The sequence below is a fragment of the Perissodus microlepis genome, chromosome 2 (assembly GCF_051167445.1).
Source record: "Perissodus microlepis isolate ML-2025 ecotype Zambia chromosome 2, ASM5116744v1, whole genome shotgun sequence".
NCBI classification, from domain to species: domain Eukaryota; kingdom Metazoa; phylum Chordata; class Actinopteri; order Cichliformes; family Cichlidae; genus Perissodus; species Perissodus microlepis.
In genome coordinates, this window is record NC_140462.1 from 12145690 (window position 1) to 12172532 (window position 26843).

The window sequence follows — 26843 nt, forward strand, 5'->3', positions numbered from 1 at the left end:
AGCTGGAATGCTGGGTCTCTCTCTCTGTGGATGTTTGCTTCCCCTCACTGCTGATATTTTTTTCTCCCTACAACTCAGACAGATTTACATGCCCACGCAAACATACACATCTCTGTGTCCAATTTTAGACTTTAACCATCAACCGAGCTCTGCCGTGAAGGAGGATGAGAGTTCATTTTTCACCCTCCCTCTCATCTTCACCCATTAAAAACATTTCACGCTGTAATAAAAAGCTTGTGAGTTGTTACGAGGAATAACCAAGCAACCCTGTCTGTAACGGACCTTGTTTTTGTTTTCCACCGACAGCTATTTTCACTCAACGCTACATGCATTATGGGGTTGTTCAGCAACTGTACTACTGCTTCCATTACTTCTTCATCATGCACACTTAACTCTATTGGGAGTGTCTTCAGGTCCTGCGGTTACATTCACTTGTTTTGTCTTCAGGCTGTTTCAACAAACTGTATTTCCCTGTTTGGTCCTGTGTGGTCACTAACCTTTATTCCTTTATTTACATGTATTCTAACAGATTCTCAGTCAATACTGCTCCTTGCGTGTAGCTGTCTTTCACTTTTCTCTGCTGCTCTCTTGCTTCTTTCCATCATTCCCTTGGGTAGAACAGCTCTTTTAATAATGCAGCACATCATTCTGCTGGCCTCTCTCTCCAGGGAGCTCTTGTGTCGATTAGGCAGCAGAATCTGGAGCCAAGCCACGGGTCTATTCACCGCATCACTGCACAACAAGAGAGTCAGAGAGAGTGAGGGAGGGAAAGAGCTAGAGAGAGACATGGTGGGATGGCCCGTGAGGTAGAGACGGACAAAACTGCAATGGGGTTGAAGACATTAATAGACAGCAGAAGCATGCAGAGATGGGAGAGGCTTTTATCACTGCTTCTAAGTTTTGGTATCCAACTTCTTTTGTCCTCTGATTCTTTAAAGGAGATTTTTATAGGAAGCAGTGTGGGAAGCTAATCAGTCTGTCTGTGTGTCTCCTAAAAGTCTTGTCAGTGTCATAGTTTTGGTTTGCCTTCATTTTTCCACTCATGAGCTGGCAAGCTCAGTATTTTAGACACATCTCTATGTGTACTGTCATCCACTGAAATAATCCTTTCAGATGCGAGTCATTTGGACGTCCAGTTCAGCTTCTCGCCGCTTTGGTGCAAAGCCGATTGCCCACTTAAATTACCACGTTCTCTTTTAGATGATGTCAGTCTTTTGATTTTAGTTTTGAGGGTTTTCTTTTTTCCTTTTTTTTTTAAGCAGGCCTGTAGTTTTTGTGTATGTGTGTGTGCTCAGTTTATGCCCCACAGTGTTTGGGACAACATGGATGCCTGAAGGTACAGTTATTCGTGGCCATCTGTAATGCTTTGATGAGCCTCAGTGAAAAACTGTAAAGACAAATGATACACACAGGCATACATCGTCATTGCACACATCTCAACTACAAACCAAATACATAAAAACACTAAACTGCACCTTAGAAACATCTTGCTGTTGTTGCGATGAAACATATATTTCATACTGCATCTTCTGTTCTCTTCACAGCAAAAGCCTCCCAACAACGACTGGCGCTTCACACAGGGACAAAGACCCGGACCTAGCGGGTGAGTTAGCAGAGTAACACATTGATTCAGCTGAAATACGCAGTAATATCTAGATCATGTTATTGCTTTTCAAGGTGAAAAAGAGTAAAAGGGGTGAGGGATTTTTTTTTTTTTTTAAAAAAAGGGGGATGGTAGTGAACGCTGTAACCATAATAATTTGCTACCTGCAGTGTGCTGTCTGATTTTAAAATACAGATGGCATCACAAGCAAACATTTTTATGTGACTTCAAATTTTCTTCCAGTGGTGATGAGTTTCTTGTTCCACCTGATTGCATGATTCTGCTCAGTAAGGTTGTGAAAAGCATCTCTGCCTGTTTCCAGGCTGCTTTATAAAATGGCTGCTGCAGCTTCCACTCCCCCTCCCCCTCCCCTGCTGTTCCTTTCCTCTCTGCGCTCCCTGAGCCTGTGCGCCATCGCTCAGTACTACTGATGAGGAACAGTGACCAGAGCTAGCGGGGGGGGGGGATGGGATAGTGCATTTATCTTTATTGCTCTCTTCATTTTTTTCCTGCCACGTCACTTGAAAACACGTTTTCTTGACGTCAGTTACTTGCCTTATTAAATGTCAGTTGTGTTGTTTAGTTTACATTCTGTGTTGATTGCTTTGTCACTGATATTTGCCCATGTAGTGTACGCAGTTGTGATTGTGCAACAGATCTTATGAGTCGAGGTTTGTCCCTGAAACACACAGGCAATGTTTTCAGGAAAATGTTAGGCACAAACACAGGCTACTGCACTTTCAGAAACCACTGGGTTTTATTTTACTTCTCAACAGCTATGTCATTCACATCCTGTATTTGAAAAGTATGTGGCTGACTCAGCATTTTCCAAACAAGATCTAAAGCATATACAAATACACAGTAGTTCTTTTCAGGGTGTATAACTTGTTGTGTTTTTAGTCCCCACATGCCGTACGGTACACACATACGATGGACGCCGAAGAATGGGACAAGGTACCGATTTAGACGTAGGCCCTGTATGGTCACTTTATGTCCTCAGCAGCTGATCAGGGATCACATTTGCCGCCATTCAGTGAAAGAGGAACTTGGTCAGCTGATAAGGGCAGAGAGTGACTAAAATCTTTTAGTTAGTGCACTGCAGTTGAGTGCTGTGCTGTGTGTAGCTGTACCTAACCCATAGCTTCTGTTAGTCTCCCCGAAAGTTTGATGGGATTTGTTGATCGATGTGCATAGGCCACAATGCCTGCTGTGGCGTAGAAAGGATTGTGACACTTTTTTTCAGTTTGTGTGCAGTGTTTTGTAGATTTGCTATGCCTTGTATGTGTGCTATACATATAGTCGTTATAGTCTGAGAGCTCTTCTTTTTCTCTCCTTTGAGATTTGCCTACCATACAGTGTTGCCTTTGATGTATGTCTGTGATGGTTGTAGCTTAACACCACCACATGCAGCTTTTTCATGTGACTTATAAACCAGAGGACAATGACAACATCTGTGTCATGACTGATTGTTTAAAATGCCTGTTAGAGGTTGAGATGTTCCTAGATGGAGTAATCGGGAGTCTGATTTAAGCACTAGAGGTTAACATGCAGATATAATAGATGTCAGCATGTACACCATGTGACTAGAGGAATGGGTTTAAATGATAAAATATAGCCTGTGATAGGGAAAAAGGTAAAAAAGTAAGACAGTGGAATAAATGGTTAAATAGAGTGGCATTTGAATTCTGTGTGAAATCAAAACATTAACCACTGATTCTGTGCTTCATTATTTGGAGGGGATTAAAAAGAAGCAAAGAGCTGCAGGAGGGTTTTTTTTATCTTTTTTATTTTTTACCTTTTCCTACTGTGGCTTTAATTTCTTGAAGGTTCCCTGAAAAGCGACAAGTAAAGGCATCTATTAAGGTGAAACATATCATGTGAGGAAACCGAAGGAGAATGATAGCCCAGACTGGCCAACTGAGGACATCATTCTGGACCACAATGTAAAACTTTGCCCACAGGAAGTGATAATCCTGACCACAGGAAACACTTAACTCAACTAGAGGATATGATAAGAAAAAGAATGCTAATTTAGCATGAAGGGGCACAAAATGGCTGCTTCTGGCCTTACCGAGGGTGCTCCTATCCAGTCTGTTTCTCATTGGCTGCTTGGCACAAGACATACATGTTTCTCTTCCTCGGTCTCTCTCAGGCACTGAGCTGAAAACCACTTCAGTGTTTTGGCAGTGCAGTCTGGCAACCTGCGCTTAAACAGAGCCAAGCTTTTGTGTTCAAACTCCTTTTTCACTTTTTCTCTTAACGTGTCTTTTACTTTCTCTTTATTCCCCAGATCAGGGCAATTTGTCTGATTGCTTTTTTAGTTGGTTTTAAGTAGAAAGGAGCTTTCTTGTTTACATCCTATGCATTTAACACACTGTCTATTGTGCAGAAGTTTTAGATAAGCTGCAAATCCTTAAATATATTTACATTTCATAAAGAGTAACAGCAAACATTAAAAAATCATTTGGCATAATCACCCTTTAAAGTAACACCAGTCCTGCTAAGTGCAAACGTCTTGGCTATCTCATTTTCTTCTGGCCAGACCGATTTGGTGTTCATGGCTGTGTGGGGACCATAGCATCCTTTGCATTACTGTAAACAGTTTTTTATGACTCTGGTTATTGCTTTGAGGTTAATATTATGCTGTAGGATGAGCCTACAACTCTGTTCTTTCATGCATAAAAAGTTCAACTTAAAAGTTTAACCATCTTGAGTACTATAAATGTTTTCTGTGTGCTATAATGCTGTACAGACTGTCTTGCCTTGCCCCTTTATTTCTAAAATCTTTGTATTAGGAAAGTAGCACACAGTTTCACTGTGTCACTGTCATTTCCAGCTGCACATACCAACAGAATCTTTTACCCATGGCCTCCACTGAGTGTCCTGAGGGGTTTTATTAGCCCATACAGTCAAAAAGCCTTTGTTTCAACACTCTGACCCACTGTTTACATGGCTGAGAGTAGTTAAATGCTACTTTTTTTAATGTAGTGCTGGTGATGAATTAGCCATACTACTGCTATAATGGTTTTAAATGATGTTTGAGTCTCATGCAGGGCTTCTAATGAAGTGAAATGACATTTATCTATATTTTATGATAGTTTACCAGTAGCATGAAGATAGCACACTGTTGTTTTTTGACACTAAAAATCTAAAATTGGGGGTTTATTAGCACTTTGGGAACAGACTCAAACATTGTGACCTAGTTCTCAGTTGCAGAGCTTGTGTTGCCGTGTTACATGCATGGGAATAGAAATAAGTAGGTGAGCATACTCAAAGCATACAAGTCTGCTTTCTCCGCTGTTACCCCCACATGCAAATTACAGCTTTTAAATAAACCAGCCTTTGAACATGAAGCCCGTCCAGATGGAAATGTTCAGCGCTCACTGAGCGCTGCATGTGCGACTATGCAGACAGCTATTTCCTTTAAAGGTGGGATCATTAAATACGTTTAATCAGATTTACTAGACGGCGCATTGCTCAGGGTCATACTGGCGAGTGTGTGACCGCTCTACAATTAATGTGTGAACACACTTGCTACCATGTGTGTGTCCAGAAGCATTTGCACATGCCTTTACAATAATCTGTTTAAGCGTGAGTGTGTGTGTGTGTGTGAGACACACTCTGTTTTGCGTACTATACATCCCGTATTATTCTCCTCAGGCTGTGTATTTCACCATCAGCTGCTCTGCTTTACATCATCCTGTCAAGCTAAACACACATAGATCCACTGTAGAGGAGAATTTATTTACATGTGTTTTTTCCCAATTTTTTTTCCACAGGGCAACTGGAGGACCTGAGGTTGCCATGGGAACTGGCCCCTGGCCCCAGCCCCCTACTGAAGCTGAGCAGCTCCAAGCCCTGATGGCTGCAGCCAACGGTGGGTCCTATACCTCGTCACCTCTTTCATCCCTCCTATGAGTTCCACCATCTCTTTTCCAAGCCTATTTATTGCTCGTCTTCTCATCAGGATGCGTGGGAAGTGGTGGTTTGTTTAGCTTCCTGTTTGGTTGGAGAGCAACAAGCCAGACTCAGTCATTGATAAAGCTCTGTCTGTCCACGCTGGCGTTTCCATTTAGTGGACGTGAACCTAATATTACTACCCACAGTTTCCTTGATGTAGTAAAGCTGGTTTGTTGAATATAATAACACAACAGTGAGACACGTTTCCACTGTACACACTTATCACATGTTTAATGTTTTACTATAAGCAGTAAGCTATAAGGGCTACTTGTACATTTATGTAACATTAAAGCCTATATGATTCCTATATGTTACAACACACATCCTCCCCCTCCTGTCCTGTCCCTTCTGTCCCTGCAGTGACTGCTTAGGCAGCACTGAGGTGAATTCACACAGTGACTCATCTTCAGGCTTTGTCATCGCATAGAAAAGTACGCAGAAAATAGCAGGATTACCAAGACCAAATGTAGCGTCAGGCAAACACAAATTATACAAAGATGGTGATGATGGAGAGACGAATGTGACGAGGTTTATTGGCAAACAGATTCAAGTCGTCACTTCCAGTGTTATTTCACCACCAATCCGTCCCACCCCACTTCTTGGACACTGGGAACTGGGCCCTGGTGTGTGACATTTTTTTTCCATCACTGGGAAATGGCGAGATGGTCATGTGGTGGTAACCTGCATGTTAGACAGAATGAAAAATTTGAGCCATCAGGGAGGAAGGAACAAACTGAGCATGTGATAAATACTGAAGGTCATCTCTCCTTTGTGCTTAATGTCACTGTGCCGATAAACACAATGACAAACACGGAACAATTCATTTAATTAGCGCTCCACTTCAGAGGAGAAGGTAATAAAAAAGTGTTCTCTCTAATGACTTTAGCTCCAGCACAGTTAGAACTGCAAATGTCATGTGCATGTGTGTGTTTATGGAGGCTGAGATGAACCAGAGAATGGGGGAGGGAGGGTTTGTTCCCTGGCTCTGCAATGCAGGGGCTGTGGGAGAATTATGGGCTGAGCAGCTACGTCATGCACACTCACAGAAACAGTGCATGCCTGATTTTTTTTTATGTTATTTTAAGAAAAGGAAAGCCAGATAAACAGAGGAATACGACATTTTCAGCAACCATGTTGAACAAAAAAGAAAATCCTCTTCACTCTTTTGTTAATATTTCTTCTTGTTCATATCTTTACTTTTTAGGTTCACTTACAGTCTCTTTATGTTTTTGTTTGAACTAAACCTGATGTTCAGACTGAATTTCCTTTTACTCTCCTGTACAAAGTATTATAATTTCCTTTTATGTCCCATTTAATTTCACCTCTTCTGTTTATACTAGATATTCTTCCAAATGCTTTTCTAACAAGTTTCATCCCTCTGTCCTCTTCCCTCCTCACCCCTTGTCCCCCAACTTTGTCTCTCTTCCCCCTAGAAGTGAGTGAGGCTACAGCCACCCTCGGGCCCGGCACTATGGGCTTGAGCACCCGCTACAGCCCCCAGTTCACCCTGCAGCACGTGCCAGACTATCGTCAGAACGTCTACATCCCAGGCAGCACAGCCACCCTCACCTCAAACCCCCAGCAGCAGCAGGCCACGGCCCAGCAGGCCACCCAACAGGCACTGCCCCCTCCTCAGGCCTCAGCTCAACCAGAGCCCCCCAAGGCCGCCCAGACTCCAGCCTCCAAGAAGAAGTCCACCAAGAAGGAGAAGAAGTAGATGTGAATAGGTGAAGGAATGATCAACCTGGGCCTGATCTGATGAGAAATTAACCCTCCACACCCCACCATTAGATATCTTAGATATTGACAGCAAATCACTTGTGACCACATGGGCGATTTTGAAAGTTCTTTGAAAGTGTCTTGAATGCCTCAAAGAATCTGAATGTGTTGAAAGCTGTTAGTGTTTCTAACTTGTGCTGTGCTTAAGGTCTATTATTGTTCACATAACCGTTGTTGGTAGATATATTTGGCTGGGTGTGGGGGGTTACTGTCCCCCGCCCATATTTCTTTTTCTTTTTTTGGCAAAAATACAAAACAAAAACTTGGACAAAGAGATTCAGTGTAAGCAACCTTGCTGGGATGACAAGACTATACGCAGTGATGTATTCAGAAATGAAATGTTAATGTCTTTCACGTTGGATTTTTTCATGCACTTTCCATGAAGTGGAAAGTCAGCTGTTGTAAAGTACGTTAGTTGCCATCCATTAGATTGCTAATAGGGTCAGCATTGCTGGGTCTTAAAGCGTTAAGTCCTTTGACTTTAAGGCTGTTGTTTGACAAGTATTACAAACTCTTCTGCATGCTCATTAAGGTTCAAACCACATATACTAGTTTAGAATTGCAAACTATGCATTGCAAAAGCAGAGGAGGAGGACATCTTGAATCTATTATCGTCCCTCCAATCGCAGGTCAATATAATGCACATGTAGCATTTACTTGACGCAAAATGAAAATTACTTTTGTAATCGTAGTTTAAAAAAAAAAAAGATTTTAATCTTCTGATATTTTTATGACCTGAGCATGCACCCAGAGGAAGGGCTGACAAAGAGGCGGGGTTGCATGGCGCTGTGTCGTGGAGTCACGAGCCATGCTGTCCATATCAGTGGTACAGCAGCAGGGACTGGCTTCTTCTGCAACACCTCCAAGATGGGCACAGATATGTCTTGCTGCCCCGCACCCCCCTGCCCTCCCTTCCTCACACTCAGCTCGTGTCCCTCCCTCATTCACCACCCCCATATTGAGAGCCAAACAAAAAGAAATGCACTGTTAGTATTCTTAAGATGATGTAGGGGTTGTAATCACTTCAGTCTTTAGGGAAACATGTAGATGTGGTAAACTTAAGTGCTTAGGAGTTTCTAGACACCTTGCGGGCCTTTAGGGCCTCGATGGAGTATTTTCCTTCACCATCCTCAAGTGCTGAAGAAACGTCTTGATGTGGCACAGTATCATGTCTTTTCTTTGGGAGATAACGATTCGATAGCATAGAGAAAGTGTTTGTATAAGATATGAAGTTTTTACATTGCCGTCTATCCTTCTGTCAGACTCCTGGACACGTACAACAGCATGAAGATAAAAAAAAGGCAGCTTGCAGGGTGGGTTAGGGAGAGTGGAAGTGGTATGGTGAGAGGTAAACAGACTGAGGTGGCACCATTGTATCGATCAGGGGGTGGTAAACATCCTTGGCTCTACCCACTGAATGTACAGAGGAACCACAGTTGACCTGCCCACCCCAGAAACTCTCTCAAATGCACTGACTGTAGTAGAGGTCAACAGAGCCAAGCGCAGTTGTCCCTGTTGGTGAGGAGATGCCACTCACAAGCCCTTTGAAATCTCTCTCTTCCATTGACACCAATGGGAAACCTCAACCTCTTCACCACTCACCTCTCCCCCTCTACTCCCTAGTCCTGTGAGGCTCTTCCCCACTGTAAATAAACACGAGTCCTGTCGATGGTATGAGCCAGGTGTTTGTATAGTAGGGACCATGTCCAACATTTTCAAAATAAAAGTCCCTCTCCACAAGGCGTGGCTTACTACTGGAATGTGTTGCATTTTGTTTTTAAGAAAAAAAAATTTAAGAAAACCACAGTTAAAAAAAAAAACAATAATAAAAAAAAATTGAGATGTTCTTCAGCAGTTTGTGTTGCAATGTAGTAACTAAGCACCATGGAAGCCAACTAACACTTAAGTGTAAATAACTGATAAAGATAACTTTAGATAAGTAAAAGAAGTGACACACGTAGACTAGTTAACTTGTGGTATGTGTTGCGCATATTTTTGTGTTTATTTTCCCTCTACTATCTTTTATCACCCTGTAAAGATACAAAAGAAAAGAAAAAAAATATGGAAAAGTTTCTATCCTTCTGTAACCTCTTAATGTTCTTTTGCGGTGATTTTATCTTGTGCATTTGTGAAAGAATGCCTCTCATTCTCTTTCTGTCCATATGAACAAATGATTATAAATATTATATATGTGTAAGTCCGTCCGCTGCTGAATTAATCCTACTCTATCCTGCTGTATTATCTTTCTTATCAAATGCTTAAACCCCACGCTATACCCCTGTGTTACTCTCTTATTTTTATGCTAATATTTATATTGCTGTTTTATTTTCTCTTGAACACTGACATTTCAAATAAAAAGATTCATTTTAAAAATACTTATGCGTGTGGTTTGTATTAACGCTGCTGTTTCTCATTTCTCACACAGGCTAGAGACTGAGTGAGGTAACTCTGAGCATCATTACACTGTTAACAATATTAATGGCACTCGCTAAACAGTTTAAATGCTTCTTGGAGTTTTAACCATGTGGCCGCAGCACTACTAATTAATCCCAGAAGCCTTTTGTCTTCTTTAATTTCAGGTTTCTTTAAAAAGCAAACTATGAAGCTACAAATAATTTACAGGAACTAGGATGGCTTAATCAAAAACATGTTAAATTGATGATATAAGTTCTGATCCTTTTTCAATAGGACTCAGAACTACAACTGCCAAAAAAGTATTCCTTGTTTAAAAAGAAAAAGCACGGCACAGCATATTAAGTAAGTCAGTAAAATTGATTTATTTAGCATCTTTCTAGATAAGGATATGCTTCACAAAAACAATTAGTACGCCTATACAAATAAGTACTAAACTGCTCTTTAAAAGTTTCAATAGAGTCCATTGATCTCAAACGTAATAGTAATGGATTCCATTGTTTATTTTAGTTTTCGCTGTAGTATGAGGAACCACCAACAAGACCTGCATGTTACATATGGGTGCAAGAGTTCACTATTGTAAGCTGACATTTGACCATGCAGAGCTCTAAAACTGATCACCAAGATCTCAAACTGAAGTCTGAACGTTATAATTAAAGCATGGTGGAAAGTAAAATAGTACTGAGGTCAAATGTAAGATAATCATAAAGCTTATTCTATAAACTGTTTCCTTCTCCAACTCATTGATATTAGAGCTACACGCTTTTCTATCTTTCCTCTTGCAGAAGTTGGGGCCACCATAGGGAACATGCCTGCACATGCTCTTTGTGCCTTTCAATAGATCTTACACAATAACACATGTCCCTATAAATAGCCCACAGGACGTCACTAAGCAAAACAAAAGGAGCAGCCCACTGCTGCAGATGTTGGGGGATGGAAGGAGGGACTGAGAAACTGGAGGGATAGAGAGGATGTGTCGGTCATGAATCAGGTTGTTATGCCTGCTGTTGTGGGTTTTCTGAGTCCAGGTTACTGCCTGAAGATTATGCAAGACCAGCGGCTACTGGAGCTATTTAATTATACCTGAAATGACAAAGAACAATCGAGTTTTTCCACACAACAGCATTCCACCATCAATCACTGCAGATTCACATACCCAAAATGGCCGTCTCCTCTTGCCACTTTCTTCTTGAGTTATATGGTTGCCACAGTAACCATCAGCCCTAGCGCTGGATGCTTTGCTCTGTTCAACACATCTTCATTACAGATATATCCAGTGGCCATTATTGGCTCTGCTCAGGGCCTGGCTGAGCTGAATGACCTGCGGAAAGATAAACATATTCAGCAATTAGTCAAACCTGGCAACCGACTGAGCCATGTGTAGAGAACATGGCAGAGCTGATTGAAGAATATCCCACACACACAGACACAAGGAGATGAGTCAGAGGTAATAAGGCACTGTGGGTTTGTCCCCATTTGGAGAAATAAAATATGAGCTTCCATTTTAGAGCCTATTCTGGTTCTATCAATGAAAGGAAACTGAGGTGCTGTTCATATGGGTATATAATGCATATACAAGTAGGACTTAAAATAGCTTTATAGTCTCTTTGTCAGCTGATGTTTGTCATCCTGTGACTCATACAGACTCCTGCTGCCCTGACTGTCCCCATGTGTCACAAATTTCCCCAAGGGGAGACCCAACAGAATGAGGAGATTGTTCTTCTGTTGCCCCCTTTATGTTCCCTACCCCATCTCGCTTAATTGAGCACATTCCTACTGATTATACACACACAGAGATGCACAATAGTGTGACAAACAGGCAAAAAACTTCAAATCAGTGATGTATAGCAGTCGCAGACTAGAACCTGACAATGGGCAGCCTGTGTACGATAACAGCATTAGTGACACAGCCTGGACACAAACCAGAAGACCAGGCTTCGTCATATCCTCAGTGTGATACATGCACATGGAAGCAGAGATGTGGCAGCCCACAGAGACACTTACACACCCAGACATTCAAAACACACCCACGAGCACCCACGATAATTAAAATGTATTATAATTTGAGCTATAATTCACATCACACGCCTACATAAGAAAACGGAGGTTCCTCTCTTCCTCGTCAGTGTGGGAGTTGCCAGAAACTTCCCGCGCAAGGAAACACGGATCTCATTTCAGGCCAAGGAAGACTTAATCAATGTGAAGAAAGAGCAGGATGTGACGTAATGGGTTGCTAGTGGCGGGACAGGAAGTGAGTTTCCGCGCCCGTTTACTGTTTTTTAACCTCACAGTAGTAAAATCAAAGGAAGGAGTCCCCCCCCCATCCTCCTTCACTGGCTTCCTCTCTTCTTCCTTCCCTGCCCCCCCTTTCTCACTCCAGCAGCTGTCTCTGCATATGTAGGGTCACCACATGTTGGAGAACAGAGGTCTGTTTTGTGGATATGCACACTGGAAGACTGAAAGGATAAAGCTTAATCTGGGCTTTTGTCGGGAATAAACCTGACATGAAATTATATATATATATATGTATATGTATATATGTGTGTGTGTGTGTGTGTGTGTGTGTGTGTGTGTGTGTGTGTGTGTGTGTGTGTGTGTGTGTGTGTGTGTGTGTAAATTAACAACCACTCATCATAAGCAGAATCTAAATCCAGCAGGAACTGACTGACCTCCATTTTTATCAAGCAGGAATCTTGCAGTGCAGAGCCAGAGAAAGAGAGAAACTGCTGTTTTTAGGATGAATGTTCCTTATAAAAGATTCATTGACAGAGAGGAATGGAAAGTTAGTTTTCTGATGGCACTCTCCGCCAGCTCTAAAAATAACCCCTGAACAAAAGCGTCAGATAACACCAAATGATTTGTCACATATGAACACACACATATCCATACGCTGCATTGCTCTTTAAAAATCATCTTTGTATCTCTGTAAAGACAAATATCCTGCTAATTTTCAAAAAGTCTGCTTTCATTTATTATTTCAGCAGAGAGGAATGTGTTCATAGGGCAGCGTTAACAGGGAATCTGCTGCTCTAAGGCAGAAAGAAGAAGGGGAGGTCACTGAGAAAGAGCATTGGAGCGCTGGAGCCTGAACGTTGCTAAGGCTAACACTATCCTGATTTAAAGAGACTCAGTAATGTGCTGGCTGCTGGCTCGACTAAATCACAGAGATGGAGCTGTAGCAATGTGGAGGAAGAATACAATGCTCCCTTTCAAAGCCACAAACCCTTTTTCTCTTCATCTGAAAAGCCCCCTCTCTCCTCATCTCTCTCTCCCCTCATCTTCTTTGCCAAGTGTTCTTGCTCCTGTTTTCTCAGCTGGGAGGATGGAAATGAGACAGCGGGGAGACAGGAATTGAGAAGGGAAAGACAGACTGAGGGAAAGAGAAGGCTGACATTAGGCTGCTACAGACACAGGGTTAATTGCTTTGTAAGCCAGTGAAAGAAAAGAGTGAAAATATGAGGACTGCATCAAGTCAAAGGTCGCAGACAACATAAAATAAGAAAGTGCAGTTTGGTTTTAATTTCCCCAACAGGATGGAACAATGTGTGTGTTATTTTTTTAGGAGATCAAAAGCTTCCATCTGGTGTAAAGTGGTTTAAGGGCATCCTCTCCCCCCACCTTGTTTCTACACACTCTAATACCCCCACACACACATACACACACTAAAAACACACACACAACACTCTAGCATAACCCCAATCCCTTTTAACAACCATACACCCCATGAGCAGTCCTCCACCCCGCTCCCTATGCAGCTACCACACCCCCAGCACAGTGCAGAGGATCTAATCCATTGCCTCCACCAGCTGCGGTTGTCATGGTAACAGAAAATTCCAGATTTCCATGATGAAGGCTGGAACAGAGAGGAAACCAGAAAATAAAATGTTCAAGGATTCAACAAAGAACGCCAGTTTACTCTTTGTTGTTTTCACGGGCGTGTGTGTATGTGTGTGCGTGTGCATTTGACACAGCTGCATGTGAAGGATATTGTGTAGCACTGTATTAGATTTTAGACATACCAGAACATTAACCGAGGAGGTTAAGTGTGTGTGTGTGGGAGAGAGGTGGGTCTGAAAGGTCGGACACGCTGTGAATGCGCAGCTCCTCCAGACATGCAGACATTGACACAGAGGCATGTCGACAACTCAGCACCATGGCGACAGGTGTTGCTGCGGAAATGGTGCAGCTGCTGCATGGATATTTCGGGCTAATAAGCGTGCATCATCAAGCAAGTCTCTACTTTCCCCCTCTCTCCCCACTGCACCGCTGTGTCCCGTAAACTGTCCCTGTAACTGATCCCCTTTCCAGTAGAGTCATGCAGTATTGTTTAGAAAATCCGTCCAATTAGGAGAGAATCTCGAGGTCTTCAGGGAGCATACACATCAACAAATTCATTACACGTGCTGACATAGCTTGCATAAAAAAAACAAAAAAAACTAACTTGCTCAGTTCTTGAATTGCTGTTGGTAATAACAAGGTGTGAAACCAGATGGTTTCTGTCTAAAACTAACTGGGACACAAACCATGTGTCAAATTCACCCACTAATATCAAGCACCGGCTATCAGGTTGAATGCTTTCCCTTCTGGAAATCCCACAAGCATCTCCAGAATGAGTAGAAATGCAGCCACAGTCTTTAGACAGAGAGCCTACAACACATACACACAAACACACACAGAAATTATGAGAATGTAGCATATTTGTGAAACCCCAGGGAAAAGCAAATTGGGCATCAACACTTGAAATCATCAACTGGGATCATGGGAATGTTTTAAGAGCCATATCTCACATTCTGACAGTCATCTAAATGTCACCAGTGTTGGTGGGACGCTCTGCTGCACGCCACGACCTCTGGGACAGGTGTTAAACCCATCAGCAGAGGAGGAACCTGGGAACTTACTCTGGAAACATGGGAAATCAATTCAAATACAAGACATACCAGAGGTTCTAAGTGATCACTGTACCAGAAAATGTAGAAAAAAAGCCAAGCACATTTCTACAGAAGAAAAGTGCATTATCTGTTATAAAGATATATCAAAGGTGCCAGGAGAACCTCATAAAGGGAGATAAGAGCTAAAAAGCCAGTGAAAATATTTGTTCTGTTGTCTTTGCTTTCTGATGCAGTGCAGTCAGACTGTGCACAATTAAACTTCCCAAAATGGTTCACTGCCTCATTTAGAAATTTGCAGGAGTTGTGACTAGCTTGTTTGCATGGAGGCGTGTGTGCATCAACAGCAGACAGAAAACAAACCTCTGAGAGGATTAATTAGAAAATACTGCAGGATGTTCTGGGAAACGAAGAGGAAGAAGACAGAGAAGGGGGGGGCAAGTTCCAGTGCCCTAATTTACTGCTCTCATGATACGTCACTACCATCCCTCTCCCTCCCTTCCCCAGTCTCTTTGTTCTCTCCCCCGATCATATTCTCCACATTTTTGGCAACACACAAACCTAATTTATTTGGTCAAATTCTTTCAATGTTTCCCCATTATTTTTATCTCTATCATTGTCACTACATCCATTTTCTTCTTTCTTTATTGCTAAAGCCAGATAGCCAGACTCTCTGCCCTAGATAAAAATTGAGGTCTGTCAGTCTGCCTTTGTGACCCCGCCTGACGTCCATCCATCTATTCATCCATCCACTGCTTCCCTCCACTCCTCTCTTTCCATTTGAGAGGGTAGTGGAAGTCCACAGAGTTCAGTTTGTGTCACTCGTCTGTCGGTGTCCATAAAGCTCAAATATTCATGCGCCCGTTCCGCGCCATGCAACAACAGATGATGTCGGAGTGCGAAAGACTCTCAGTTTCCATGGCAACCTCCAACATCCATTCCCCTCCTCCCCCTCCCCTCCGCATCCCCCTCCTCTCTCAACTCAGTTGGGTGGTAGCGAGGGATGGCGGCGGGGATGATTACCTCTCTGAGACCATGCAGCAAACGGGGTGGGGAGGGGGGGGGGGGGGGGGGGGGGGCATCACAGGGAGTAGCTCGCTAGGATGTGAGGGATGGAAGCAGAGAGGGGAGGAGAGAGGAAAAAGTACAAATAATTAATGCAGATTTTTAAAAAGTGGAAGCAAGGAAGAAAAAGGAGAGGTCTGACGGGTGTGGATTGGATGACAAAAACAAACATCTGTCTGCTGATGACCAAGATAAATCTTTATGTTCTCCTTCACTCTATGCATTCCCTCTTTGTCCTTTCTCTGCACTCCCACCCATAAAGATGCAGAACAGCACACAGACTGTAAGCAGCTTACTATAATACAGCTCCATAAAGGCTCCCAATACTTCTCCTTTACCCCCCACCCTGCCTGCCTACCTGCCTGTCTGCAAAATGAAAGGTAATGCAGCATACTGCCCCCTATGCTTCAAAATCAAGCTTGTCTGGATCGTTGTGTTCTACAGAACACATTTGGAGTAGTTGCTGAATGGAGCACTTGATCCACCCTATCCTCTTCATTATTAGTAAAGCTGTGCCTCATATCGTCTGCACTGTAACCGTCCACCAATCTCAGCTTAGCTGTTTACAGGCCTGATCTTTCCTTCTCATCACCCCTGCTCTGGTCTTTATCCTATGCCTGACTGAGCATCATCTGCATTGTTCACTGCCTCCTGTTTAAGATATCATTCCTTTCCAGCTGCAGCCATTTGTCCACATCTGTGTTCTCTCCCTCTATGTGGGTCATTGTTTGCCATGGTTGCTTTTGTCTTTGTTTTCTTTGTCCCTCCCTTTACTCTCGTGACGCTACTCCAGCTCTCACTTTAAAATGAGAACAATCCCTTGTAAGCACAAAGAAAAAATAAACTTTCTTAAAACACATGTTTTAAGAAAGGGCGAACTGTTGGAAATACACGGCAAAGGATATAGAAAAGAGAAATAGTGTATACATGGGGATGATGAAACAAGCAAAAGAAGAGAGGAGAAGAGACGTGAGACACGTGAAAGGGAAAACATTGAGGTATAGCAGTGAGAGGTCAGGACGGCACATAAGACACGCAAGAAATGGGGGGGCTTAAGGAAAATCGGGTATGGGTACTGATTTTTGCCAGCAGGAAGTTAAAGTAACCATGGTAACCAGTCAAAGAAGTGATGTCATTGTATCTAAAAGGTGCTTTGCATGGAGGTGGGATTTTCTGGGGGGGAGAATGAGTGTCTTCACCCTCAGCAGTTTGTTACATATTAAGAAAGAAAGGTGCTGAGGTGCTGACTGGAAACATCTGTCCTAATGAATCTTCTTCAACAGCTGATTTTTCTTTTATTTGCATAACCTATTTGGTCTACGATGTGATTGTTTCACCACTAAAGTAAAAGAATAACTTGTGTGTCTGATCTGGTTGGACCTTGCTCAGAAATAAAAGCACATACAATTATTTTTCCAGGTGAACATCAAAAAATACACTGTCAACTTCAAATACAATATAAAGCATCACTCCAGAGATTTATCTGTAAATAAAGATCAGTATGTATCATCTGGACTAAGAACAGTAATGCGAGTGTGAGACCGTTTAACCTGTAAATGTCACTGCAGATGTAGGATTGTCATCCTCTGAGCTGTAGGACACACACATGGGCACACACATATAAACATAAAAGAGATGCATGAGCAACAAACACACTTATGTACTACGCCCACAGACTTACTGCCCCCAGAGGAAATCAGAGTGCTGCAGGCTCAGCTAATGTAGGTCAGCTGACTGACAGCTTACCTACATCACACCAATGTGTATGGACATATAGGGGGCAGGAGGGAGTGGTGAGCATGCATGTGTGCGCACACAGAATAAAAAATATTACTGGTCCAGAGAGTCTGAGGGGTTCCACGTGGATACAAATATTCTTTCAACTTCAGTCATCTTTTACTGCAGCCGACTTCTCATGTGAAGGTCTGGGATATCTTATCTTAACCCAACCAAAGAATCACACCAACACAAACCAAAAAAAGAGAAGACTAGGATTTACGGATCTTGAGTAACATCTACTACAGAATAAATACTACTCACCCACCATAAACATACAGTAGGATCCACAGAACACCTCCAGTATTTCAACATCGCATATCTTCTATTTGGTATATCTGTGGTGCTATTAATGTACATGACTACATTAAATACTAATGACAAACACTGTTGGGAAAAAAAATCAACATCAAAAATCAACAACAAAATAAATAGAATAACTATGACAAGTGTCTAAAAATAAACAATCATAGAAAAATTTATTTCAATTAACCCGGTCAAGGAAATCCAGGATTTTAGTACCTGTTTGTTCTACACTGGGGCACACGGTTTCGTGCCTTATTTATCACCCAATTTTCCCAGAGAGAACACATCTCTGCCTGGCCCCCATAAGAAGCACAGGTGTTAACAGTGCTCCTGAAGGAGCTTCAGCAACAAAACGAATGTCCCTACCATCAGCAGTTTTTACTAAATATATAAGAGGAATTTGTGAAAGTATAGCCACTGCCTATGTGCATGTGAGAGGGAAAAATTTTTTAAAAAATGAGGCGGTAGAGTGAACACTATGGCCAGTGCATGTGGCTGTATAACCTTTGGTGCTTATTAATATTCTGTTTGAACCATCTTTTCACACTACCTCTCTGTCTCTCTCGCTCTCGCTCTGTCTCTTCTCTCTGTGCCCCCCCTTAAATCTGGGGTGGAAAGACATCCACACAGACATTATGATCTGGAGGGATGAACCATGTGCTGGATTTCGAGCACAAAATGAAATGAAAATTGTGGATCGCATGTGATGTTACTGCTAGTTATCATGGCAGTAGCAGAAAAAGTTTGCTTCTGTGCTATTACTAAAGATAATGAGAGGAAGGACACAATGGATGGTAAGCAAGAAAAGTGAAGAACGATAAGAAGGTCAAAGCTGACAATGAGAACAGTTGTTCTCTCTGGGTAACGCCTCAGGGACTGCTTAGCAACCATCTGGACACCACCAGTTTTGAGGGAAACATGTATTTCCCAACCAGTTGGTGAGGGTTCTACACCAAAACTCTTCTTGTGATGCCAACTACTCTGAAAATACTCACCTCTCCGAGCTGTTGAAACTGGGAAAAGTGTCACACTGATCAGTGTCTAGGCCTGCGTGAATGTGGCTCCAGCAATCACTCGCAGTCAGGGCATACACATCTTTCCTCTCATGACCAGTGGTTCCCAAATGGTCTCTTGGTCTGTGTGACAGAGGCCTAAAATATGAGCAGATATCAAAACCTTTCTCTAAACAACAGCAAAGAAGCCAGTTTCAGACAACGCATTCTTTACAGAAGCCCCATCTGCTTCATAATGGGATTTAATGCTTAGGTTGTCTCCATTTGGACAATGTCTTAAGGTCGGAAATAGAGCGGCACACACAAACGCCAAAGTCAAACACAGTCATGCTGACAGTTCTTTTAGCAGAAACATCACATTGTTTTAGTGTAAAGCATCACTTTCAGATGAACATGAAAAGAAAAACGAGCAAAATCACTTGTATCTTATCTTCAGATGGACAGAGAGAAACAAAGGAATGGGGGGTAGAAAGCTAAATGGGCGGGGGCGACTGAATATTCACATTGTTTGAAAGGCATGGACATTGAAGGAAAGAGAAACAACAGGCACAACAGAAAAAAAGGGACTCCAATTTCGACACAGATTTCATTTGCTTCAGGGTGACTACAGGAGGTGTGATGATGGAGATGTCACTCAGCGGGGTGATGGCACAGCCAATCGGTTGACACTCCCTTGCCCATGTTAATTGTCTGCTAATTGTGTGTCACATGGAGAGTGTTATACAAGTAGCCGAGAAATTCGATCAAGTGGATATCATTAAGACATGATAGCTGAAGCAGGGAGACCGACAGCAGCTACATGCGCAGATGTGTATTTATGCACCGGGTTGTAGGCAAATGCAAAATAATGCAAATAGGCACTTTTACTCCATATTCAAATATGTACTATAACCTCACGCATTCACATGCCATCATTCAAAAACACCAGGGAAGCCCTTTTTGTTTTTTTGCGTTTCACCAGTCACTCAAACTGTTTCTGTCGAGTTTAAATGCCACAGTAGTGTGAGTTTCTCTCCTGAAGCAGCAGGAAAATTGAGAAATGGCCAGTCTAAATAACAGTTCTCAGAACTGGAGACAGAGAGAGAGGGAGCTGTGGAGTGTACAGCCAAGTTAAAGACAAATGAAACACTTATTTCAGAGTCCTGGCATGGTGATGTTAGTAGCAGCCAGAGATATGCAAACACACACACACACATGCAGAAACTTCTAGGTCAGGAGAAGAGAAGGAATGAGGAAGCAGTGGGGGGAGACGATACAGAAAATAAAAGCTAATGTGCTCTCTGAATGTAAATTAATTGTTTTGTTTTCTCCACAGCCGAGGTCACATCTACTCTTCTATGTAACACTCCCTCCCTCCCTCCTCCTACAGGAGGCAGAGGGGTGGCAGATACGCTCAGAGGTTCACTTTGCTACCTGGAGACCGACAGTCTCTGTCGTCCAGCCAATCAGAGGCTGTGAAAAACAGCCTCCCGCTCCTCAATTGGTCCACTGCTTCCGGGAAACCATTCCACTATCAATGGCTGTGTCATTGTGTCGTCTGGCAGTGCTGAAGCCAATTATACTGCCCCCTTTCTTTGTTCAGACCTCTTTTCTCCAGCATAACCCCTTCACGCATATAAGGGCATAGACAGACAGTCACACACACACACACACATGCAAATCTCCCCCGACTCCCCAAAATGTCACAACAAGAGCCTGAGGGAGTCTGGGAATCAGGAGGACTTGAATCTCATAACAATTAGACATCACTACAGATCAAATCACAAATAAGCTTATATAAATACACTGGTCTTAACTAGAATAAGTTAACTCTTTAAAAATACGTTCTTAACCTAATAAATAATACAAATATTTTCACTTAAAGTTGAGGTAAATGAATATGTTGTTTTCCTAATGGAAAAATAACACAACAGCTTGTAAACACATAGGTGTCCAGCAGCAGCAGTTTTAATTGTTGATTTGATTTCAGTTATGTAAAAATGTTCAGCAGAAAATTTGAGCAGCAGCTTTGTGGGTGAAAATGTCTTGTTGATGCCAGAGGTCAGAAGCAAATGCACAGCCTGCCTTGAGCTGATGGGAAGCCTACAGTAACTAAAATGACCACTTCTTACAACCAAATGCACAATACCTTTAACCTTGAAGCAGATAACTACACTGGGCGTCTCTCCTGTCAGCTAAGATTTGAAAAATGTTTGCTAGTTTGAGCCACAACTTCTGCTGTGACATTTGGATGGTAGGGTCGGAATTTAGTGTAAACAACATGAAAGCATGGCTCCAAACTGCATTTATAAACAGGTCAGACTGGTGGTTGTGGTGTGATGATGTGGGTGATATTTTCTTGGTACACTTTGGGTCCCTTAATATCAACCGAACATATTTAAACACCACCTGAGAATTGCTGCTGACAATGTCCATCCTCTTATTACCATGGTGGATCAGTCTAATAATAATAATGTGTTAGTCCCCGTAGGGAAATTACATTTAACCCATTCATCCAGTGAAGCAGTGGGCAGCCACCAGTGCAGCGCCCGGGGAGCAGGGTGTGGAGACGGTACCTTGCTGAGGGGTACCTCAAGGTAGCCGTTCAGTGGATTCAAACCCCCGACCTTCCGATCATAGGGCAACCACTTTATCTACTGAGCTATCCCTGCCCCTTAACTGGTTCCGGCAGTAGAGCAACATCGTGGTTGTGGAGCTGACAAATGTGACAAATGTGCAGCAACTGTGTGATGCTAGTTTACAACAACTTTTTGGATCTGTACCATGTAGAATTAACAGTTCTGAAGGCAAAAGAGGCTCAAACCTGATACTTGCAAGGTGTGCCTAAAGAAGTGCCCCGTGAGTGTATATTTGAGCATTTATCCTGCTGCACCTTGTTTGTGAAAACTGATCATGACTCACACTGGAGAAAAGTTGAAGTTTTATTGATTAAGTTATGACCTAATAACACAAGATAACATAGTTTCACAATTAAAATCAAAAATAAAGGGGCCTAATCAGCCAGAACAGGTGGATCTGTAACAGACAAATATGAAACAGTGACCAAACTATGCAGACGTGCTGCTGTAGCGTCACATATGTTCTGTCCTATTGCAATGAAACTTTAAGCTACAGCCAAACCTACGTCACTGTTGACGTTGTTCCAGATCCTCATGGCTAAAATGAACAGAATATGGTAGCATGGTTATACAACTACGTGCGATGCATAAACGCAGCCACAAGCATGAGCGCAACAGAGCATAACACACATTCAGACACACCCACAGAAGACGGCAGTTAAAGGCTACATCCACTCTTATCTAGGATGCAAATATGTCAGGCTAGAGTCAACAAACATGCGCACACGGTAGGGCCAAAGTCCACAACACACACTAACACACAGCCATGTTGTCTATTCTTAGACGCGCCTACACTGCTGTCATTTTACGCAGCTTTTTAATCGGGCCACCTTTTGCTTTTGTTCAACTCCTAATCACTATGTCTATTTCAGTTTCCCAACTTCTTTCATATGGTCTTCTATACATTCTTCATCTTATTCCTTGTCCAACTCCCCCATGCACTCTCCATGTCTTCCACACGGTATGCTGCTGTGTCCTACTTACTACATAAAGCATCTGTTTGTACAGAGCTTTTCCCCCTCATTGCTTTTAAAAGCCTTATTATCCCCATCGTCCTATTCCAAAAGACTTGAATGCTTTCACTTTGAAATAAAATGGACATCAAGAGAAAAAGGTTCAGTTCATATAAGGACAGAATTTAAAGTAGGTTCATGCTTGTATGCAGGGAAATGTACAGTGCAGAAAAGGGGAGCAAATGAAAGAAATCGCATAATCCACAGATGGTAAAGAGCTTAAAAGTGGTGGTGGGGGGATGTATGAACTTATGAACTCATTAAAAGAAGTCTGTTTTAAAGTTAAGATTAAACATTCAGAGTGCAGTTATCCCCACAGACAAACTACCAAAACATTATGAAGATAGATACTACTGAAAAACTGACAGCTACAGGCCTGGTCAGAGTTTGATTAGGATCAGATGTGTTAGAATAGCTGGATTACTCTGTGTTCAAAGAGACAGGAAGTGTGACCAAGACACACACACACACACACACACGTGGAAACAAAGAATGGATGCACAGGTTTTTTTAATTCGTTTTCTTCTGTTGTGTTGAGTCAGAATTGTTACTGATCTCTGGTCTACATATGTGTGCGTGCACAAAGAATAATCCTAAATTAGATATGAGACTTTCTTTCATCTCATTAAACCATCCGACATTATATTATATAACAAACAAACAAAGAGGGTTATTCAATGCACATCATCATAATCAAAAGGAAAAATAAATAAATATCTGTCAACAAATCACCCATGTCCAAATACAGATACACTTTCTTTACATCATTTTGCAAGTTTATGCAGTATCCTTAGCATTAAATAACGTCTCCATCAGTTGTCTTTGCAACTTAAAATGTTCAAATTAATTAAATTAAACAACAACAACTTATTCCCGTTGTCTAAGTTGTTGGTATAATGCCTGTCCTCAACACCAAGTTAAACAATTTGGTGACCAATGCAATCAAGTCTTCAGAACTAGTATTTATATATTAATTGAAAATCAAATCACAACCACCTGCCTTATTATTCTTTAAATGTTTTATCTGAACTTTGACCTCTTCTTCAGAGAAAAAGTCATTAATAAACTCATTAGGTGAACATGTATTGTCTATAAAATCAGACAAATGCCAATACCCTTTAGTATCCTTACTTTTGAGTGTAGTTAACAGCATATTAATTTCTTTACTATACTTATGTTTACACCTTCTAATAACTGTCTTATAGCAGGATCTGGAACTTATTAGGTTTCTAACACTTCCTTAAGTCTTTGCCTTAACGCAATTCCTTCTTACGCTCAATGTTAAACCAATTCTTACTTCGTCTTCTCTTCATAATAGTTACGCTAGCATTTTTCAACATACCAAATCAAACCTCTGCAATTTTATATACATCTTCAAGCTTTGTTGCTAGTGAATCCATTTTTTCTTGGTTAACAATCATATCCTCAATTTCATCCAATTAATTTAATGTATTGCTAATTAACCTCTGATGTAGACTATCAAGAAAATCTTTTGTCTAGTCTGGCCCTCATTATTCTTTAAATTTATTTTTTCCTTACTGGCACTTCATTTGTAAGCTCAACACAGATAGGACAATGCTTATCAGATGACAATATATCCAAAATATCAACTTCAAAATCTACCACATAAGGGAGAAATGAGGATGACATAATTACAGAATCAATAACACTGCTATCACTGACAAACGGAAGTTGAGGCCTTCTGGTTACATTATCAGAGTCAGTTAATGAGACGACAGGATGGCAGTGTCAGCTCTGGTTTGTTAAACTGCAGAGACTTTCATTCACAGAGCGCAGGAGAGTTGAATTCTCCAGGTATTTCAACGTGAAATTAATTCCAAAAACAGAACTCATTATATTCTCAAAGTCTCTGTGACACAGCATGCAGCAGATGCTCCAATTAAAGTGAAAAGCAAGCTAATTTTGTTCAGGTGATGAATGTTTTTTTCTTCACATCTGGTAGCATTAAAATAAAGATCTACACAATATTAGTACAGTGGTCCCAGGTATTTAACATAAGGCCTCAGAGTTTTGAACTAAACTCCTTCAGTCTCCATGTTGAGGTATACTACAGACTAAGGCTCCATTCAGCTTTTTACTAGAAAATTTATGGACTAATAAAGTTCATCATCTTTTTTGTAAGGTTGACTTGTACACAAAGAAAGCAATAAAAAAGAACTGACTTTTCAGATGGATTTAAACGCAAAGACTATAGTATAAGATTTATGCCTTTTTCTTTGTTTTAAATAAAACGCAGATGCTCAGGATTCAACCTGAACAGGCTGTAACTGACGAGGATATCCTGTCAGTGAAATATGAAGGAGAAATGGACGGAAAGAACAGGGAATCAATCAGTCGTGTTACAGAACAAACAGGAAACTACTTCAGCTGTTTTATCAGGCCTACATCTGAATAGCTTGTATGATACAGATGAACTTTTAAGGCATTCCCCCACACCAGGCCACTGATAGGGGAAGATCAGTAGAAGTCATAACTTATAGTTTACCTCCGTGAGTCAGTATTGATGTCCAACAGAAAATGAGATGGAGATACAAGCTGGTGTTCTTCCTCCCAAGGATTTAGAGTCGCCATCTTAGAGGGAAACTCAACTGATGTCATACATGAAAGTCTGCTTAGAGGTCTTCACGTGTCCTTGTCTTGCTGAGGCCATGGAACATCTGACACCAGTTCTCCCCCATTTGGGCTCCTGTTTATAGGCAAACCCCTGTGTAAGTGTGGTATGGAGGAGGCTATGTTCGGAGTAACAGAAATAGTTGGAGATCATGTTTATTCTGTCATTATATTTAATAAAAAAATTCCACAGTTTATTATTATTATTAATAATAATAATAACAATAATAACAACAACAATAAAACGCCAGCAGCTATCGTTTCCTGGAGTGGGAGGGGCTAATAGCTATACGGATGTGAGTTGAAGCGGTGGCTGTCCTGTCAGGTGCCCAACTGAAATAGGGTGCACCTTGGTGAAGAGTTGTGTTTTCAGTTACGTTATCCCCACCCCACACCTTTCTCAAGTAGTTATTAGTTAATACTGAGATACCCAAACAGACAAAGAATAAAAAGGGAATGCAATGTTCTTTTAGAGTTACTGTCCCAGAACCCTACACAATAGCTTAAATAAGGTAAAATTAGCAAACACGAGAGATGTATGGTCTAATACTGTAATGCTTCAGAATAGTATGTTTAATGTGTGCTTTCAAACAGAGCCTCATCCATTTGTACCCCTAGAAATCTGGTTTCACTGACCCGTTCAATATCAACCCCATTTATTTATTGTATTTAATGATAATTTATTTTTATCAAGCCAGATCTTCCATTTAATTATTTTGGTCATGTCATCCAGTAAATGCTGCAAATCATCAGTTGAGCAGAAAATATTTATATGAGCAGCAAAACGTGCCATTTTTAGCACTTGGGAGACATTACACATGTTATTGATGTATAAATTTAGAACCCAACACTGACCCCAGGGTATGATGTCCATACACGAGGAGCAACAATCTAATTTCACAACCTGTCAAACTGTCCATTTTAAACATTGACAAAGATTTCCATCTATCACGGTATCAAGCTTTTCCTCTGGTCCAACAGTTATAAAGAACTGATTAAAGCTGATAGCCATGCCACCCATATTATATTCATCATGATTATTGTTAATGAATCACTCAGTTGTTTTGGTCAGTATTGCCCAGGTTACCCTGTTTTGGTCATTTCTTTACAGTTTTGATCACACTGACTTGCACTGTATATGGCTTGCAAAAATCTACAAGTTAAAAAAAAAAAAAAAGGGGGGGGGGGGGGGGGGGCAAATAAACAACTTTGAGAGTTTAAAGGCACTTTATTTCTTCCATCGTCACTTGGCCAACCCTCAAAAGTCTCTCTGTGGAAAAATTGTATAAAGTCTGATAAATGATAAATAGGACTAAATGATTCAATTTAAGCTGCATTGTGGTGGAATAAAACCTTAACATGTGAATGAACAGAAAAAAAGAATACTCTGTTCCTGCAGCATAACTTCCATTACTGACAGCACCACGCGGGTCAAAACACAAATAAAAACAGGGTGCAAAAAGGGACCCCCCTCCCCCTCCAAAAAAACAAAAAACATGACATCAACTGTCCTCTGCATCTTTAAGACACGCACAGAGATCTTGCCATGTACTGGCAATTTTAGCAGAATACTGTTGGAAAGCTTTTGTGGAAACCCTGAAGCCATGGAAAATCCTGGGACTTGTCTGTAAAAATAACTAACTCCACTGTTTATTCATTCTTTTGCTGCTTTTTGGCAATAAAATTGCAGTACCAGAGTGCAGTGCCTGTCTGATGCTTTACTGCACAATGTGTTTACATCAGGAGGAGAGGGGAGGAGCGGAGGAGATAAAGTAACATCA

The 26843-nt window shown here is 41.5% G+C and overlaps 1 protein-coding gene and 1 long non-coding RNA gene across 51 annotated transcripts in view; one reads left to right on the forward strand and one right to left on the reverse strand.

The window, feature by feature from the left end:
* Positions 1-9717, forward strand: part of LOC146392385 (protocadherin gamma-C5-like) — a 308150-nt gene extending 298433 nt beyond the window's left edge. For 27 of the 50 annotated variants that reach the window (XM_084946758.1, XM_084946817.1, XM_084946795.1 and 24 more), the window contains exons 2-5: positions 1545-1603; positions 2504-2557; positions 5383-5480; positions 6997-9717. In XM_084946758.1, coding sequence (XP_084802884.1) covers positions 1545-1603; positions 2504-2557; positions 5383-5480; positions 6997-7280 — 495 coding nt within the window. In that variant the 3' untranslated portion in view covers positions 7281-9717. The remainder of the gene's footprint in view (positions 1-1544; positions 1604-2503; positions 2558-5382; positions 5481-6996) is intronic. The other 23 variants (XM_084946919.1, XM_084946934.1, XM_084946950.1 and 20 more) reach the window with 2 other exon arrangements.
* Positions 9718-10095: 378 nt separating this feature from the next.
* On the reverse strand, positions 10096-26134 carry LOC146392410 (uncharacterized). Its single transcript, XR_014801863.1, has 3 exons — positions 24938-26134; positions 10911-11075; positions 10096-10837 (listed from the first exon to the last, which is right to left on the reverse strand). It is a non-coding gene; the product is annotated as an uncharacterized LOC146392410 (long non-coding RNA).
* Positions 26135-26843: the final 709 nt, after the last annotated feature.